General features: G+C 36.0%; 1 protein-coding gene across 1 annotated transcript; it reads left to right on the top strand.

Annotated features, from left to right (window-relative positions):
• The first annotated feature begins 12,085 nt into the window (after positions 1-12,085).
• On the top strand, positions 12,086-17,942 carry LOC142617676 (uncharacterized). Its single transcript, XM_075790628.1, has 5 exons — positions 12,086-12,347; positions 12,805-15,154; positions 15,374-15,434; positions 15,521-15,744; positions 17,596-17,942. Exons 1-5 carry the CDS (start codon positions 12,230-12,232, stop codon positions 17,654-17,656), a joined length of 2,814 nt encoding a protein of 937 aa, XP_075646743.1. The 5' UTR covers positions 12,086-12,229; the 3' UTR covers positions 17,657-17,942.
• The last annotated feature ends 402 nt before the right edge of the window (positions 17,943-18,344 follow it).

Here is an 18,344-nt window from a genome sequence, read left to right as displayed (position 1 = left end):
TGTTTTTGTATTTTCTGCATTAAGTAAAGAAATTATAACTAAAAACTCTATGCAATGTGTTAAATCATAATCCTGACAAAAAATTTGCTTGGACAGAATTTGTTACATGTTTCTCTGATGCAAATGATTCGACTGAAAATTGATGGATCCCTACAAAATGCATAATAACAATATACATGTGCCACACCATTCATTTAGATGCTTACAAAGGTTGTCCCATTAGTACGAGAATGAATGTTCGTTTGAAAAAAACTTATTTAGTTGAAATTGGAAATATTTTGCTGAAATTACTGTAGATAAATCTAAAAACTAACTAAAATAGTACAATGAAACCCATGAATAATACTAAAAAATGCAATGAGACTTATGAATAATAATAAAAATAAGCTAAATAAAAAAGAAAAAGCTGGTTTTTTCAGCCAATGCCAATCGCAACCTCCAAGTCCACAAATTCTTAAAATCATTTTTTTAATGTACAATTGTATTGCTTTTTAGTTTATTTCTCAAGAAAAATAAGCTAACAAAAAATGGGGGAAAATTGGGCTTTTGTCCTTATTTTGCAAAAAAATCTAGCAATATGTTCATGTTTTAAAACTATTTAGGTCTGTGTCCCTGTTTTGAAACTCGATTTTCTCAAAATCGAGTTACAATGTAAAACTTGATTTGTAAAAAATCGAGTAATGCCAGAATTTTCTTTTTTTAAGTTTGATCGCCTCTACTTGATTTTCTACAAATCGAGTTTTAAATTAAAACTCGATTTTCAGAACAGGAACACGGACTTAAATAATTTCAAAACAGGAACTTATTGCTAGATTTAGAGAAAAAAATAAGGACAAAAGCTCAATTTCTCCACAAAAAATGAACCATACAAACATCTAATTAAAGTGAATAGTATTGTAACTCAGTGACATATATTGTCATGATTTTGAACTAGTCTCTCCCTAACTATTTAAATTCTTGATGAAAAAAAAAAAAAAAAAGCTCCAATTAAAGTTATTTTGTAACATATTTTATTAATTTTTAAAATCCTATATTTTTTCTTTTTTAGGTTCAAGTGAAGAAGTATTATAAAAATACGTACGGTATTATTTGCGCAACGATTTAAACGAAACAAACAATCAAGTCATATATATCTTCCTTTCAGTTTCACAAAAAGTCAAGAGCATGAGAGAGAGAGAGAGAGTGAAATGGATGTAATGGAAATGATGAAAAAGATAAAGATAGGGACCCACCTGAAGAATTAGGTGGGTGTGTGGGGCAGAGAATCGTAGACTAGTCAGAAAACCAGACTTGTCAGACTTAGTTTTTACGCGCCTGCGTCTTTACCTCTTTTCGCTTCTTTTCACAACGGCCAAAACCATGCTTTTCTCTCACTACTCACTAACAGGAACCTCAATATGTACATATCTAAGTGAAAATAAAGAGACTCTCAAAGGGAAGGAATAAAGTTAAAAAGAGAAAAAGCAAAGAACGAACAAAGAGAAAAAAAAAAAAAAATATATATATATATATATATATAAAGATAATTGGCCATTTTAGCAGATCAATTTTTGTTATTCCACTCTTTTATTTCATAATTCAATTGTTATTTAATTTTTATATTTGGCTGTTATAATTTATTCTGCTTAAAGTTATAGAGTGCAAGAAAGTTTGTGTGAAAAAATTATCTGTATACACAATAAATTTTACATATTTTTTAATAATTTGTTGAAATAAGTAATTGTAAATTTGTAATTAATGCAACATTACTTTTATTACACTATTATTGACGAGCAAGTTCATAGATACAAAAAATTTGACAACTTATTGATATAAAAAAATTTTAGTAGTAGATAAAAAAATGATTTCAATGGTAGACTAAAATGAGAACAAGTACAAGTTTACCACACTAGTCAATGCCAGAAATATAATTAATTTTTTTTATCATTATTGAATTTACTTTATTGTATACTAATCATAACTCACCACTCAACAATTGGGAAAAAAATAGTTTAGAAATACACCTAAGTTTATAACATTTTAAGGTGCTAAGTTGCAATTGATGAATGATAAAGCTAGTGTTAACGGTGGACCCATTTAAAAGAGATGGATTTTTTTTTTGGGGGTGAAAGATGTTATTCCATCATAACTTGACACTTAGAGCATTCTCATTGAGTTACGTAAATACACCTAAGTTTATAACATTTGAAGGTGCTAAGTTGCAATTGATGAATGATAAAGCTAGTGTTAACTGTGGACCCATTTAAAAGAGATGGATTTTTTTTTTTTGGGGTGAAAGATGTTATTCCATCATAACTTGACACTTAGAGCATTCTCATTCAGTTACGTAAAACTAGGGGTGTTAGCTAAACCGCTCAAATTGCATAACTGCACCCAAACCGACTAAAACCATCATAAAATTAAGTAATCGCACCACATTGCAAGTGGCAATGAACAACACCACACTACGCGGTGCATTGTGCAGTTTTATGATAAGAAAACCTCATAAAACCGCACTCATATACATATATAAATATATATAAAATTTAATATTGTATGAAGTAAGTGACTAACCTAGTGTTTGTATGTTCTGGTTTTACATTAAAAATAACTTTGTTTTAATTAAAGACAAAATCAAAAGTTCAAAACCTCATTTACTTCTCTCTTTCACACTCTCACTCTTCTCTCCTAATGCCCTCTCACTCTCAGTATGCATGTAGCTGTGTATATAGTACACCGTTATGGACCTTATGGTCACTGCTTGTTAAGCATTTTTGTGTTATAGGTTATAATTGTTTAACATGTATAATTGTGTATGATTTATTGTCATGGATTATTCTTTTGTTTTGTGTGATGGATTTTTTTTTTTGACTTCTATATATTTGTGTTACTTTTTTTTTTTTTGGTTACACGGGTTATATATATATATAACTTACTATCATGGTTATTAATAGTAAACTCGTAATTGGCCATTACATCTTGAAAAGTATACCAACTCAAAACAGACCAAACTGCATTGTATATGTGATTGCAAAATTAAGGTTCGATGTGGTGATGGTGTTAGGAACCCAAGTACCATAACCAAGGTTGTATTGTTAATTCTGAGGGAATAAGTCACGGTATAGGGTCATTTAGTCACTGATGTATGGATTGCACATAATGCAATTGTGTGTTGCATTGTATATTAGGTTGTTAGTTGATGAGCTAGCATGTAAGTGAGCTGGCATGTTAGTTAGGAAGTTAGTAAGTTGTTAGTTAGTTGTTACTTTTGGAGGGAACATGGAATGACTCATGTATATAGGTCTGAATGTAGAATTGAAGTAAAACAAGTAGAATCAATCCAATTTCTCTCTTCCTTATCTTCCAACTCTCTCATTTCCTTACACCCTACTCTTTTCTCAATTCTGGAGGACAGTTACCCTCGTAGTAACCCCTTACCTTCCTAATAGTTCTTGATCAACCAAGAACTTAACAATTGGTATCAGAGCTTGCTTTCCCTGCTACCATGGTGGAAACTAGGTCCTCTTCTTACATCAATGAATCTTTATCTCTTCTTAAAACTACCACAGACCATCATACCCATTCTTTGCAAGAGATCAACAACCAATTGAATGCTAACAGTCAACAATTGAATGCCAACACTCAACAATTGAATACCATTAGTTTGGCTCTGCAGAAACTCACTGAAGTCGAAGAACAGAGACAACAACAAGTCATCTCTCCAAAGTCTTCATCTCACTCCCCAAGATCTCCAATTCCTCAAACTGTTTCTCTACCTATCTCGCACCTATCAAAGAGTGTGAGATTGGATTTCCCTCGATTCAAGGGTGATGATCCAGCCTCCTGGGTATACAAAGCCAATTAATATTTTAGTTTTTATCAAACTCCACTCAATGAGAGGTTGTTAATGGCTTCTTTCCACATGGATGGAGATGCCCTGGTATGGTTTCAAGACAGTGATGAGAATGGGGTGTTTGCAACCTGGGAGGGATTTTTGGAAGCCTTGCTGACAAGTTTTGGAAGTACTGCCTATGAGGATCCTATGGAATCACTCACGAGGTTAAGGCAGACTACCAATGTTGCAGCTTATAAGGGGCAATTTGAAGCCATATCAAACAAAATTAAGGGGCTGTTAGATAGCCATAAATTGAGTTGTTTCCTTAGTGGTCTCAAGGATGAGGTGAGATTACCAGTAAAGATACTTTATCCCAAGAATCTTAATGAAGCCTTTAGGTTAGTAAAATTCCAAGAGGAGTACCTTAACAGCAGCCATAGGAATCAAAGACCTTTAATTGATTATGCCAAACCTTCAATTTTGGGTCCCAAGCTTGAGGTGAAGGTGGAATCCAAATTGAGGTTACCCTTGCAGAGGTTGTCACCTGCTCAGATGGAGGAAAAAAGAAGGAAAGGACTTTGTTTCAATTGTGATGAGAAGTTTTAGCCTGGTCATCAATGTAAGTCTACTAAGCTTTATCCTTTCCAAGAATCTAGTTCTAATGTTCAATTAGTAGAACTTGATGATTCTAAAGCCACCTTGTTACAATTAGATGAGGATAAATCTGTTGACAATAGGTCTGAACCGAATGTAGTTGATGCTGAGATTACACTATATGCTCTTTTGTGAAGTCCCTCACCTAGTACCATGAGAATTAAAGGAAAGATTAATGGACATTGGCTTATTATTTGATTGACACTAGAAGTACTCACAACTTTGTAGACACTGCCATGGTTTCTGTTTTACAATTGCCCTTGGATTCTTCTGTAACCTTTAAGGTGAAGGTAGCCAATGGTGCTTCCATTAGGACACAGGGTGTTTGTTCTAATGTCAAGGTTGCTATGTAATGTCAGGTTTTTGTAGTGGACTTGAATGCATTAGCTTTGGGTGATTGTGAACTAGTTTTAGGTACTTAGTGGCTCAAGACCCTTGGTCTTGTTCAATGGGACTTTTTGGAAATGTCTATGCATCATCTCAATTCCATTGTGAAATTAGTAGGTTTACAACCCACTGGTCTGACCATCCAAGAGGGTACTAAGTTCTTTAGGCCACCTGTGAAGAAAGGGCTTATGTTACAGATTGTGCCTTTGGCTGCTACTTGTTCTTCTTCCTCATAGTGTGTACCAGAAATTGAAGACCTATTGACTGAATTTGCTACTGTTTTCAAGACACCTACTAGCTTACCTCCCTACAGAGGTCATGAACACCAGATTCTCTTGAAGGAAGGCATTGAACCTGTGTGTCAGAAGCCTTATAGGTATCCTCACTTCCAAAAGAATGAAATTGAAAATATTGTCAATGATTTATTGGAGGTTGGGTTTATAAGACACAACCAAATCCCTTTTTCTTCCCCAGTGTTGTTAGTGAGGAAAGCTGATGGGTCTTAGCGCATGTGTATTGACTACAGAGCTCTAAATCAGGCCACAATCAAAGATAAGTTTCCAATCCTTGTTGTTGATGAATTAGTTGATGAATTAGTTGCATTTTTTTTAAGCTTGATTTGAGATCTGGTTATCACCAAATTCGTATGAAGGATGAAGATATTTCCAAAACTTCTTTTAGAACACATGAAGGATGTTATGAATTCCTTGTTATGCCATTTGGTTTGACCAATGCCCCTTCTACATTTCAAGCTTTAATGAATGCTGTTTTTAGACCATACTTAAGGACATTTGTGTTGGTTTTCTTTGATAACATTTTAGTTTTCAACAAAAGCTTAGATTTACACCTTCAGCATCTCAAAATTGTCCTCAGTTTGCTGTTGCAACATCCGTTGTATGCTAAAAGGAGTAAATGTGTCTTTGACATCTCTGAAGTAGAGGATCTTGGCCACATTATCTCTGGCCATGGTGTAAGTGCTGACCCTAAGAAGATTTTTGCCATGCAAGCTTGGCCTTCCCCCAAAAATGTTAAAGCTTTGTGTGGCTTTCTTGGTCTTACTAGCTACTATAGGAAATTCATACAGCATTATGGCCAAATAGTTGCTCTTTTAATTGCTTTATTGAAGAAAAAATCCTTTGTGTGGTCCTTTCAAGCTGAGGAAGCTTTTCAAAAACTTAAGGCTATAGTGTGTCAACCACCTGTTTTGGCTTTACTAGATTTTTCTAAGCCGTTCACTGTAGAATATGATGCTTCTGGTGTTGAATTAGGGGCTGTTTTGATGTAAAACCAAAGACCAGTTGCCTTTTACAGTCAACTCTTGTAGGGAAAAGCTTTACAACTGTCCACTTATGAAAAGGAACTTTTAGCCTTGGTAACTGCAGTGCACAAGTGGAGACCTTACTTGTTGGGTAGGCCTTTTGTCATCAAAACTAACTAACAAAGCTTGAAGTACATTTTGGAGCAAAGGATTGCTACTCCAGCTCAGCAAAAGTGGTAGGCAAAGCTCTTGGGTTACTTGTTTGTTGCGGAGTATAAGAAAGGTTGTGAGAATAAAGTGGATGATGCTCTTTCTAGGAAGATGGATGATGACCTTGGGGGTGATGTAGACCAAGTACCTTCTTCAGTTTCCCTCTGCTTGATCTCTTTCCCTTGCCCTTCTTGGATTGAGGAATTGAAGGCTATTTATGTTTCTTCTTTTGAAGCTAAGAAGATCCTTAAAGAGTTGCAGTATTATGTAGGCTGTCCTAGGTTCTTTTCTTTGCATAATGGCCTAATCTTGTACAAGGGAAGGGTGTTTCTGTGGCCTACTTGTGCCCTGAAGCCCAAGGTCTTTAATTTGGTGCATGATAAGTCCCTTGGGAGGGCATGCTAGTTTTCTTAAGTCCTACCATAGACTGAAGCAGGATTTTTTCTGGCAGGGTATGAAAGCTGATTTGAAGACTCACATTAAAGAGTGTGGTGTATGTCAACAAATGAAACATGAGACCGGTCACCCTGTTAGGCTATTACAGCCCTTGCCTATTCTTGATAAGCCCTGCTCTGCAGTGAGTATGGAATTTATCGATGGTTTGCCTAAATCTCAAAGCATGGATGTCATTATGGTGGTTGTTGACAGGCTTACCAAGTATGTGCATTTCATTGCCCTTTCCCATCCTTATTCTGCAGCCAAGGTTGTTCAACACATTTTGAAACTCAATGGCATGCCTACTTCCTTAATTTCTTCACTGCTAAGTTTTAGGTTGAGTTGATAAGGCTCCAGGGTGTTCAATTGGCAATGTCTTTTGCTTACCATCCTTAGATTGATAGGCAAATTGAGGTTGTTAACAAGAGTTTGGAATATTATCTCAGGTCCTTCTTTGCCACCAAGTTTACTTCATTTGAGGCTCTCTATGGTACTGCTCCACCTATGCTATTGGACTACATTCCAGGAACCACTCATGTAGCTATTGTGGATTTTGTGCTCCAGTCTAGACAGCTAATTCTATCCTTGCTTAAGCAGAATTTAGTTGATGCTCAGGCCAAGATGAAGCAGTAGAGTGACTTGCACAGGACTAAAAGGGCTTTTCAAGTTGGAGACTGGGTGTATTTGAGACTTCAACCTTACAAACAGCAATCTGTGGCCTATAGGGCCTCCCATAAACTATCCCCTAGGTTCTTTGTGTTGGAAAAATACATGTTTGTATCGCATACAAAACATACGCAACGAAAAATTAACGGATCTACTTCATTCGCAATTGATAACATGCATTATGTAAATTTCAGAATTCAAGTACAAGAAAGCATACCTTGGTGTGGTGAATTTCAAAAAACAAAGATCAGAAGCACTTGGGAGAATTTTTAATCTTCACTCCAATTCCACTAACGTCCAAGAAGTGTGGTCTCTCAATCAGTTTCCAAGGGAGAATTAGAGAGAGTGGTTTACACTCACACATACACCCATTTCACAATAATGTTGTTCCTTACTTAAAATTCTATATGTTTATCCCTTTGTATCTAACTGATTATCTAATTGGGCTGACCTTTTGGGCCTTTCCAACTAGGCTTAAGTGTGTGGCTTGGAGTGAGACCGAAGGAGACCAATAAGACACTAGCTCCAATGGGCCTTGGGCTTTTCTGTCAACTCTTGACAAGTCCAAAGTTACCATTAACTATATTTAATACCACTATATAAATATAGTTGCACTCTAGGCCTTATTTATAAATTATATCCTAAGACTTTATTGTACATGCAACCCCTTCATAAAATATTCGTAGTAACGCAAAGTCATGAATATAGATTGTCACTTTGAAGATTACTACATCTTAATTCTTTGAGTACCCGGTTTAATCCTTTAAGTTATTCATCATATATTTATGAAATCCAATTCCTTAAATACATACTTTAGTAACTCCTTACTAAAGTGGTTAGGCCAAATACTCTGAATAACTAAACCCATTAAACTTATCTCAAGGGAATATTTTGTATTTCCGTTAAAAGACTATGAATTCCATCTTAAGAATATATGTTCCATCAACACTAAATGTGGTTGCCCAACATATTGAAGTTTTGATCGTGACTTTAGACCTCACTCTTGATATATCAAAGCAACCTACACTTCATGATCAAGTCCATTATTCTCTCAGGATTAAGAGTTCATGTAAATAAGTCATGACTTTATTATTCATTTGACAGTCGTTAGGAGAATAATAAATCTCACAGCGGTCCAGTTCAATATGTTTTAACTCTTAAAACATATCAACATACCAACTAGAAATCTCCATTTTCATGATCAAGACAAATCATTTTAGTTGATATGTTATAGTCTTTGTAGATGAAATGCCCAATTTCGTCACCAACTACGAACTAAAATTCTGAGTTTACAAAGAACTTGTGATTTATATCTTCTAGGACTAAATCACATAAATCACATACTATGCATCTCATGGACTATATGATAATGTCCAATATTCATGTTACTATTATTTTTAGATAATAATAAAATAACTGTATTAATCACAACATAATGTCATACATAGTATCATACAATAGGATTTAAGGGCACACATCCTAACACTTTGGTCCTTTCCAAATCATCCAAAGGGTTGGTGAGGTTGCTTATAAATTGGACCTTCCTGCTGGTTCCTCTATTCACCCAGTATTCCACGTGTCTTGTTTAAAGGCTAAGTTAGGCCACAGGACTGTCCCTCTTGCTCTTTTGCCTTCTGTCAATTCCCAAGGTGTTCTTACCCTTGAACTTGTGGCAATTCTGCAGACCAGGTCACTTCAGTTGTGCAGGAGGACTATTACTCAACTGTTGGTCCAATGGCAAGGGTGTTCTATTGAGGATGCTACCTGGGAGGATCTTGTGACACTTCAGCAGTAGTTTCCACATCTTGTGGGCAAGATGTTTTGATGGAGAAGGGTTGATGTTAGGAACCCAAGTACCATTGATGAGAATCAACAAGCATTCAAGAATCCATTGCATATTCCAGTTGGGCCTATTACAAGAGTAAAATCCAAGAAGATCAAAGAAGCACTTAATGGACTGATTCAAGAGATTTGGGTTGATTAATCAGAAAAGGTGAGGCTTTGCTCTCTTTTGGTTCTTCAAGAATTGTGAACTTATCAAGGATTCTTCCTTGTGGCGTTCAAACTTTATACCTTTGGTTCGTGATTCTTTATAATCATTGGGTCAAGGTCAACTTATATCTTTGGTTCACGTTTCCATTATAAACGTTGGGTCAGGATTTCTATCAAAAATCTGAATTTTAGCTTTCTTAGGCAAGTATTCCAATATTTTTGTTGGGTCTCAAAGTGTGTCGATTGAGGTTCGCATCAACCATAACCAGGATTGTATTGTTAATTCTGAGGGAATTAGTCACTGGTATAGGATTATTTAGTCACTGATGTATGGATTACACTTTATGTAGTTGTGTGTTGCATTGTATGTTAGGTTGTTAGTTGATGAGCTGGCATGTAAGTGAGCTGGCATGTTAGTTAGGAAGTTAGTTAGTTGTTAGTTTTGGAGGGAACATAGAATGACTTGTGTATATAAGTCTGAATGTAAAATTGAAGTAAAACAAGTAGAATCAATCCAATTGCTCTCTTCCTTATCTTCCAACTCTCTAATTTCCTTACTCCCTACTCTTTTCTCAGTTCTGGAGGACAGTTACCCTCGAAGTAACCCCTTACCTTCCTAATAGTTCTTGATTAACCAAGAACTTAATAGATGGTTTCGACCAAACCGCATTGCAAAGTACAGTACTAAAAATGATCCAAAACTACACTGAATTGCATTGCAAATACCTTTATGTAAAACCCATCAATATACAAAAATATATGGTTCTATTAAAAAAAATGCACAAAAAATAGAACATTTAGTGAGGCATTTTGCATGAATTTTTACAACTTGCTACCATGATCATAAGCCTTGGGTATAAGTTATTTATTCTTTTTTTACCCTCTTTCCTCTCTTTTTCTCTCCTAGTGTAGTATAAAAGTAAGACTATTTTTATGAGATATATTGTAAAATAAAGAATGAGTTGACTTCATTCACATTTGAAAATGCCACAAAAAAAAAAGTATTTTGCGTTACAACAAGTCACTTTGATTATTGCACCTAACTACTTTAACAATACATTTTGTGGGTTTCAATTAGTTTAATTGGTAAAACTTTTATGGTGGAATAAGAAAAGAAGATGCAATTCTTTTGCAAAATACCTCACCAGAAGTAGGCTTGTTTTTGTACTTTTTGATGAACGATATCACATATTTTGCATTTTGAATTTTGATAAGATATGCATACGCCTCTTTATATGTGAATGGTATGTTTGGTGAGACAAAATATATTTCTTTATATGAGATGAGACTTAAGAGGATATGAATGCTCTTAAAATGTAAAAAAATCTGGTGTGAAACTAAATGTATGCATAATAATAGTAACTAGCTTTTGCGCGTGCTCATAGGCTCTTCTATTTTGTTGGATAAAGGTTAATAATTTGCATTTATTATAATTGAGATTACTATATTTTTCATTCCAAAAAAAAAAAAATCCTAAGGGTGTCATGAGTATTATGCGTTTACAGGTGAAATAATTTTTCATCAGTATTGAGTTAAAATCCATATTTTTTTATATTATTAATACTAATAATAAAAAGGAATATCCAGTCCTTTTTATTATCAGTACTGAATTTAGTCCCACATTTGTGGGCATATCTAAACCCCCCCCCTTTTTTTAGTGAAGTATAGAAACATTTATCCAAATTATTATTTACATATCTTTCCTCAATTGTTTCTTATATTTGTTTAAGAGAAAATTTTAATTTATTGATGAGAGTTACTACTTATCTTCTATCCTCAAATTTAGCCACTTACTATACATTCATAATAATAATAAAAAAGAGCTTAAATTCAGGATTTAAAGAAAAATTAAAAGCACTTTTTTAGGAGTAAAACGTTATTGGCAGTTTTTTTTTTAACGTATTTAACCTATTAGTTGAAAAACTTATAAGAGAATAAATTGAAAGTACTTTTAGTATCAAAATTGAGGATCAAAACAAACGAAGCAATATAAATAATAGAATTGATAATAATAAATTTATTGTTGTCATCAGATTAGTTAGTTAAGACAATTTATTGAAAAACCGAAAACGTACAATTAAAGCAAGATGGAGTGGTAGAAGCCATAACTGGAGTGAAGTGGAGTGAGTCGAACCAAAAAGTCGCCGATTTTCTTCAACTTGAACCAAAAGCAAAGCCAAGGCATCATTGGAAACGATGTCGTTCTCCACGTTTTGTTAAACCAAACGTCGTCGCTTTGATCACTTGTTAGCTTTGCACTTCCCTACTTGTTTCCTTTAATACCTTGGCCAGATCATATCATTTGATTCATTTCGCCACCACATTGGAAAACGATCCTTCTCTCTCTCTCTCTCTCTCTCTCTCTCTCTCTCAAGCCCAAAAAGAAAAGTATCCTAGAATAGAAAAATTCCAGACCCATTCACAATTTCTAAGCTTCTTCCCATTACTTTTCCAAGAAATTAAAAATTTAAAAAAAAAAATCCATAAGCCTTCCTCCCTTTGTCTCCTGTTTGGTTCCTGGGAAAAAAAAGAAAAAAGAAAACTCAGGACAACAATTACATTATTATAATATATGTATATTCTGAGAAAAGAATGTGAGTGAGTGCCAACCAACAACAACACTTGACTCTGCTGAACTCATACATACTTTGATACTATGTTGTCTTTTGTCCTTGGGTTTGACTAGAAACAGTTTCTTTCTTTTTATCTTCTATTCTATGTTTCAAATATTTCATTTTCTAGCTTGATAGATAGATAGATAGATATATTGTTTTGTTTGGTACTACATCGTTGTATTGTGTTTGAGGTTTCACATGGCGGACAAAAGAGCTAAAGTACGGTTGGTTCGGTGCCCAAAGTGCGAAAATCTTCTCCCTGAGCTCGCTGATTACTCTGTTTATCAGTGCGGTGGTTGCGGTGCTGTTCTTCGAGGTAAACTCATCTCACAATGATTACTTTTTCAGACTAATTTTAGCTGTTTCCTAACCAAAATGTTTGTTTTACTTACCAATCCAAACTACCTTTTCTTTTTTTTCTTTTAGTGATAGTGATTAAAGAATGGAGTATGAGCATCCCTTTTTTATTGGTGACAAGAAAATTTATTAGTCAGAATCTTCAAATTTCCACTGATAGAATTAGAACCCAAAAACAAAAAAATCCGGACATTATTGGCTTTGTGGGATTGAGGCTTTAATTTTTTTTTTAATATATATTTTTTTAATACAATCCTAAAGAAATCCAAAAACTTGTGGTTCTAGATTTTAATTATTGCTGGGCATTTTCTTTGTGTTTTTTGCAACTGAATAGAAAATCAATCGGTTTTCTTTCCCTCTTAATAAGTGCATTTTTAATTGTTTGATTATAGTATTATTGTTTGTTCAATTTGCAGCAAAAAAGAAGAATGTCCAAGCAGATGGTTTGTCAGATGAAGAAAGAGTTGTTGGAGTTCCTGCTAAATCAGACCATTCCTCAGAGAAAGGAATGGTTGATTTGAGTGATGCTTCTGATACTGATGTTAAGCCAAATGGTGGCTCTTTGAGATGTAGTCAAATGGATTCAGAGAAGGATGATGTTGGGCATGGTGAGAGATATGGTGATCAATCTAAGCTTACAACTGATAAATGGGTCACTGAGACTGGTCTTGATATGAATGCAGATAGAAATGAATTGGTTGGTGCAATGGGAAGGGAGCAAGGGGAACTAAATCCAGAAATTAGAACTACGAGTGGGTTGCTAAGATTGGGACAAATGTCTGATTGGAAAATGGGGGAGAGAGGTGAGATGGAGGGGTTTCAAAGAAAAACAAGAAGTGATGTTGAAGGTGTGAGGTATTCAACTTCAAACTATCCTGATGAGGGCCCATCAAATTACAATGTGGACTCTTCTTATAATTATGGGGAACCATTGACAAACCTTAATGACCCTGATGGGGCTAATAGGGTCAAGTATCTTCAAGAAGATCGAGCTGAGCTTTTGAGGAAGCTGGATGAACTAAAGGATCAACTTAGTCGGTCTTGTAATGTGGTTGATAAACCAAAAGAGAAGGTTCCTCTTGATGGCAGGATGGTTCCTCCGGATCCTTATAGTGGCCCTGATAATCGGTTTCAAAATGGTTCTTCACTGTCAAATAGGCAGTTTCCTGATAAACATGTTACCGGACCCCCTAGTGGTCCTGATAATTGGTTTCAAAATGGTTCTTCAGTGTCAAATAGGCAGTTTCCTGATAAACATGTTACCGGACCCCCTTATTCAAATCATTGGCCTGATCCATATCCTTATACCAACAGGCATGAAGTGGCTATGCATAGCCATAGCTTCTATCCTTCGATGCATAATCCTGGATATGGTGATCCTTTTGGATCTCAAATGCTCAGGAGAAATCCTCACCAGTTACCTGGTCAATACCCACAACAGCCATTACATCCTTACTATTCTGGGCAGTATATTGATACTAATCCTGACTCATTTGAGCCATACCCACCTAACTCAGTGTTTCACCAGCCTTCTTGCCCTTGTTTACATTGCTATGACAAACTTCATCGAGTTTCAGCTCCAGTTCGACCCCCTTCTTTTTGCAATAAAAGGTTTCCTGATGTTCCAAACAATCCTGCTATGTACCATCATGAGAAACTTGGGGCATTTGGTCCATGTGTTCATAATTCTAGGACTATGATTCCTCCATCAAACATTAGTGATGCACAGCGCCACACAAGATGGCCAAGTGATTTTAATCCTGAGATGGGTGGTTTTGTTCGCTGCCATCCTCGTAGGGTTGTGTTAGCCAGTGGTGGCCGCCATCGCCGTCCCATAGCTGGTGGTGCCCCCTTTCTTACATGCTATAATTGCTTTGGGCTACTGCAACTTCCAAAGAAAGTACTGCTTACAGTGAGGAATCAACAAAAGATGCGTTGTGGGGCCTGTTCTGTGATAATCAATTTTGCTGTTGTCAACAAAAAACTAGTTCTTTCACTTCATGCGGAAACAAAGGATATTCCAATAGATGTTGATGGTAGCTCTAATGAGGTAGTGAGAGATAGTGCTCCACATTTCCAAAGCCACATGAATCGGACTAGTGCTAATTTCTCTTCTGATTATGATGATTCTGGTTACGATTTTCAGTCAATAGATAGAGAACCTGTTTCATTGCCTATGGGCCTAGGTTTAAACTCAAACAAGGCTCATGAGAACTTTCATTCTTCATCTCCTAGCACCTCTGATGAAGAAAATGGTCCAGAAGTCTTAATTGCTTCAAAAGAGGTGAACAACTCCACTCAGGGGCCAATCAGAGCCATTCTGTCTCCACCACCTCCTGGTTCACCACTTCAAGACCATTTTGATTACTCTTCTAGTAATCATGCAGTGAACCGGCTGGGGAAGGGAAATCGAAGTAGTCGTTCAGATCAAGAAAAAGTGAAACCTAATAAGGCTGCCTCACGTCAAAATTCTTTGAAAGAGGTATCACTTGCAACTGAGATGGAGGTGTCATTCAATGAGTACTCTAATACGGGGGTTTCTCAAGATTCTGGTGATGCAGGCAGAGAAGATGATCAGCCCAGAAACAAAGGGGGTGATTCATTTTTTGCAAGCATTATCAAGAAGAGCTTTAAGGATTTATCTAGATCTAATCAAACAGATGAACACAGCAGAAGTAACATATCAGTAAATGGGCATCTCATACCAGAACGTGTGGTTAAGAAGGCTGAAAAGCAGGCTGGACAAATTCATCCTGGGAAATATTGGTAAGTAGATTAAGCTAACTGGTTCTCATTTATGTGGTATAATCTTTCTGCTTTACATGCATACTATTTGATTCTTGTACATGGAAATCAAAATACTCTTCATTAAATACTATTATAAATGTTCTCTGTTGCTACTTTGCTTTTGATAGAATCATGCGCTCATCTTTCTTACTGCAGTTGTTTTAATGGATTTGTGTTTGTTCAACTTGTTTAAACCAGGTATGACTTCCGAGCTGGATTCTGGGGTGTAATGGGCGGGCCCTGCCTTGGCATAATTCCCGTAAGTCCACATTGTATTAGTGCATTAGTTGTATGCTATTGGTTATTTCCTTGCTGTATTGCTGATGAATGACATTTCTCTTGCAGCCGTTCATTGAAGAGTTTAATTATTCCATGCCAGAGAATTGTGCTGGTGGAAATACTGGTGTTTTTGTAAATGGGAGAGAGCTTCATCAAAAAGATTTAGATTTGCTTGCTAGTAGAGGGCTTCCCACTGCTAGAGATAGATCTTACATCATTGAGATATCCGGGAGAGTCCTGGATGAGGACACTGGTGAGGAGCTAGATAGTCTTGGCAAACTTGCTCCAACGTGAGTTCCAGTTTTCTTCTTCTTTTTTGCTTATAAATATCTTCCTCATTTCTTTTTACTTATTAGTTACTTAAAATATAGGGAAATTGCTATAATTGCGATTAGAAAAAGTCAATGTGTTTGTCATATGTGCTAATGATCCTTCCATTGCATATTAATTTTGCCCCATAGATCAAGTTTCAATACTTGAGAATCATGATTCCATGTTGAAGTCATTTCTTTTAAATACTAGACAATAGCTAGAGAATATCATAGGTTGGAGACGGGTATATGGTAAAATAATAGGCAAATCAGTATCCTTCAATCAAGGATAGCATAGCGCTATAACCCTGGGATGCACGGACGCGGCACCGGAGGTGCCGCACCCGCGTCCGACGCGGCTGGACTCGCCGACGCGCGAGGGACGCCGCTGCTCGCGCGTCGGTGCGGCATCCGGCCGCGTCGGCCACGTGGCATCTTCTTTTTCCTGCCGACTCGCGCCGACGCGGCTTGAATCGCGCCGACGCGGCGCCGATTCGAGCAGATTCGGGCCGATTCGGCTAGAATCGGGCTGTTTCGGCCGTATCGGTCCGTATCGGCCGACGACCGAAACGGCCGAAACAGGCCTCGAATCTTGCTGCAACAGCCGAAATAGGCTCTAAATGAAACCCAAAAACCCTAAATCTATCATTCCTTAATTTTATTTTGAATATTTGTTGCTTCTTTTGTGTTTTCTTTTTGGTTTTGTGTTGTGTTTTGTGTTTCTTGCTTTTTTCTTTCTTTGTTTTGTGAATCAATGCATAGTAAATTAGTAATATGTTTTTTAAGAATATTTTAATAGTAAAAATATATAGAAAATATAAATAAAAATATTTTTAATAATTTTTTAATTGCCGAGTCCCGCCGCACCCGCACCCACTTTTTTCAAAATTGCCGAGTCCCGCACCCGTACCCGCACCCGTACCCGTACCCGCACCTGCACCTGCACCTGCACCCGTGCTTCATAGCTATAACCTCAACATCAGTAGAGATGGCCAGTGCAATATGATGGGGAGTAGATGGACAAGGGCAGTGAAGATGCGTTTTGTAATGTGTACAACATTCTAAGTTTATAATTATTTGATAATTTAATATATATCTTGTAAAACCCCAAGGAGTAGCACAATCAGTTGGGGACGACGCCTCATCAAGCGAAAACTATAGTTTGAATCTCTATCCCTCTTCTCTTAGGCTTAGGGTCAAAGCATACTTCAATTTTTTTTAATCCTTATTCTTGTAATTATTTAACCTATTTTAGAAAAGAAAAAAAAAATCTAAAAGCAGAAATTCTGGACATAAATATTCTAGTAAGACAGTTTTAACACGCCAATGAGCTCTCACTAAATATTCTAGAAGATGAGGTCTTGATTTCAAGACCTACAAGGTGTGTGTGTAACTTAGCGAAAGAGAGAAGTTTGACACAAATTTTCAGTACTGTCATTAAATGCTTGATCTCATATGCTGCATCATCTGTTACCTTCAATTGATAAGAGAACCAATTTCACTTTCCCTTTTTTGTGACCCAAAGTCATTGCGCTTGGCTGAAAGTGTGAAGACTGAAGAGTATATATTTCCCAGAAACTATTTATATTGTGTAAAACAAAACAAAAAACAAAAAACATAAAAAAAAAACCTTTTCTGGTTCTTCTGCCTATAAATGAGATTGTCATAGGAATGACGTCATCTTCTTCAATTTCAATTGTTGTGATAAAACCTATTTTAAATTTTACATGATCTCGTGCTTCCTGTTATGAACTTATTCATTTATTATATTTTGAACTCTCAATAACTAGAAATGGACTCAAAGCAAATCGTACTTGACGTTTTGAACAGGGTTGAGAAGGCAAAGCATGGTTTTGGTATGAAAGCTTCAAGAGCAGCTGAGAGTCAATAGAGATCATAAAGTTCTATCATCTCTTCTGGCATTTTGACAATAGCAAACACGTCCTGTCACAGAATTGGAAAAAACCATCTTAGCAAATTCTTTTGGAGGATCCACAAAGTTTTCTCACTTTGAAAAAATATTAAGATTTTGGATTGATTGAATGGCCTGACGTATGAAAGTTATATCTCTATTACAAAAGCAGGATGGTTGTCAAACAATTTTGCACGCACAAAGTAATTGAGTGCTGACGTTTTGTATTTTTATATATGTAAATCACATAGTTTTTTCCTTGAAATTACTTCAATTCTTAATCGAAAACTCACTCACTAACTGACCGATGTGGAACACTAGCACTTACTGATATATGTGATCCCTAAAAGATCTCATTTGTAAGTACTAGTGAGATATATACACCAAAGATTCACTTACTAACTAACCAATGTGGTATTTTAGACCGTATTAATTTAAAAACCGCCCAATGTAGAATGCGTTTGGATAGGAGGGCTGCGTCCACGTCTGGCTAGTTTTTTTTTTTTTCCACGCGCATGTGTTACTGTTCATTGGCCATGAACAGTGATTTTAGGCCAATGAACAGTATTTTTTGGGATAAACAGTAATTTTTACACATTAAAAAATTATTTTTTACAGTATTTTCAGTTTTCAGTTTTCAGTTTTCAGCAATAAGTTCTATCTAAAC

The sequence above is a fragment of the Castanea sativa genome, chromosome 11 (assembly GCF_040712315.1).
Source record: "Castanea sativa cultivar Marrone di Chiusa Pesio chromosome 11, ASM4071231v1".
In the NCBI taxonomy this organism is placed as follows: Eukaryota; Viridiplantae; Streptophyta; class Magnoliopsida; order Fagales; family Fagaceae; genus Castanea; species Castanea sativa.
This window is presented reverse-complemented; position numbering and strand designations above follow the sequence as displayed.

Excerpts from the sequence above, each read along its gene's own strand:
- LOC142617676 (XM_075790628.1), top strand. The coding sequence starts at position 12,230 with ATGGCGGACAAAAGAGCTAAAGTACGGTTGGTTCGGTGCCCAAAGTGC. Across the intron at positions 12,348-12,804 it reads TTGCGGTGCTGTTCTTCGAG|CAAAAAAGAAGAATGTCCAA; the intron begins GTAAACTCATCT and ends TTCAATTTGCAG. Across the intron at positions 15,745-17,595 it reads CTTGGCAAACTTGCTCCAAC|GGTTGAGAAGGCAAAGCATG; the intron begins GTGAGTTCCAGT and ends CGTTTTGAACAG.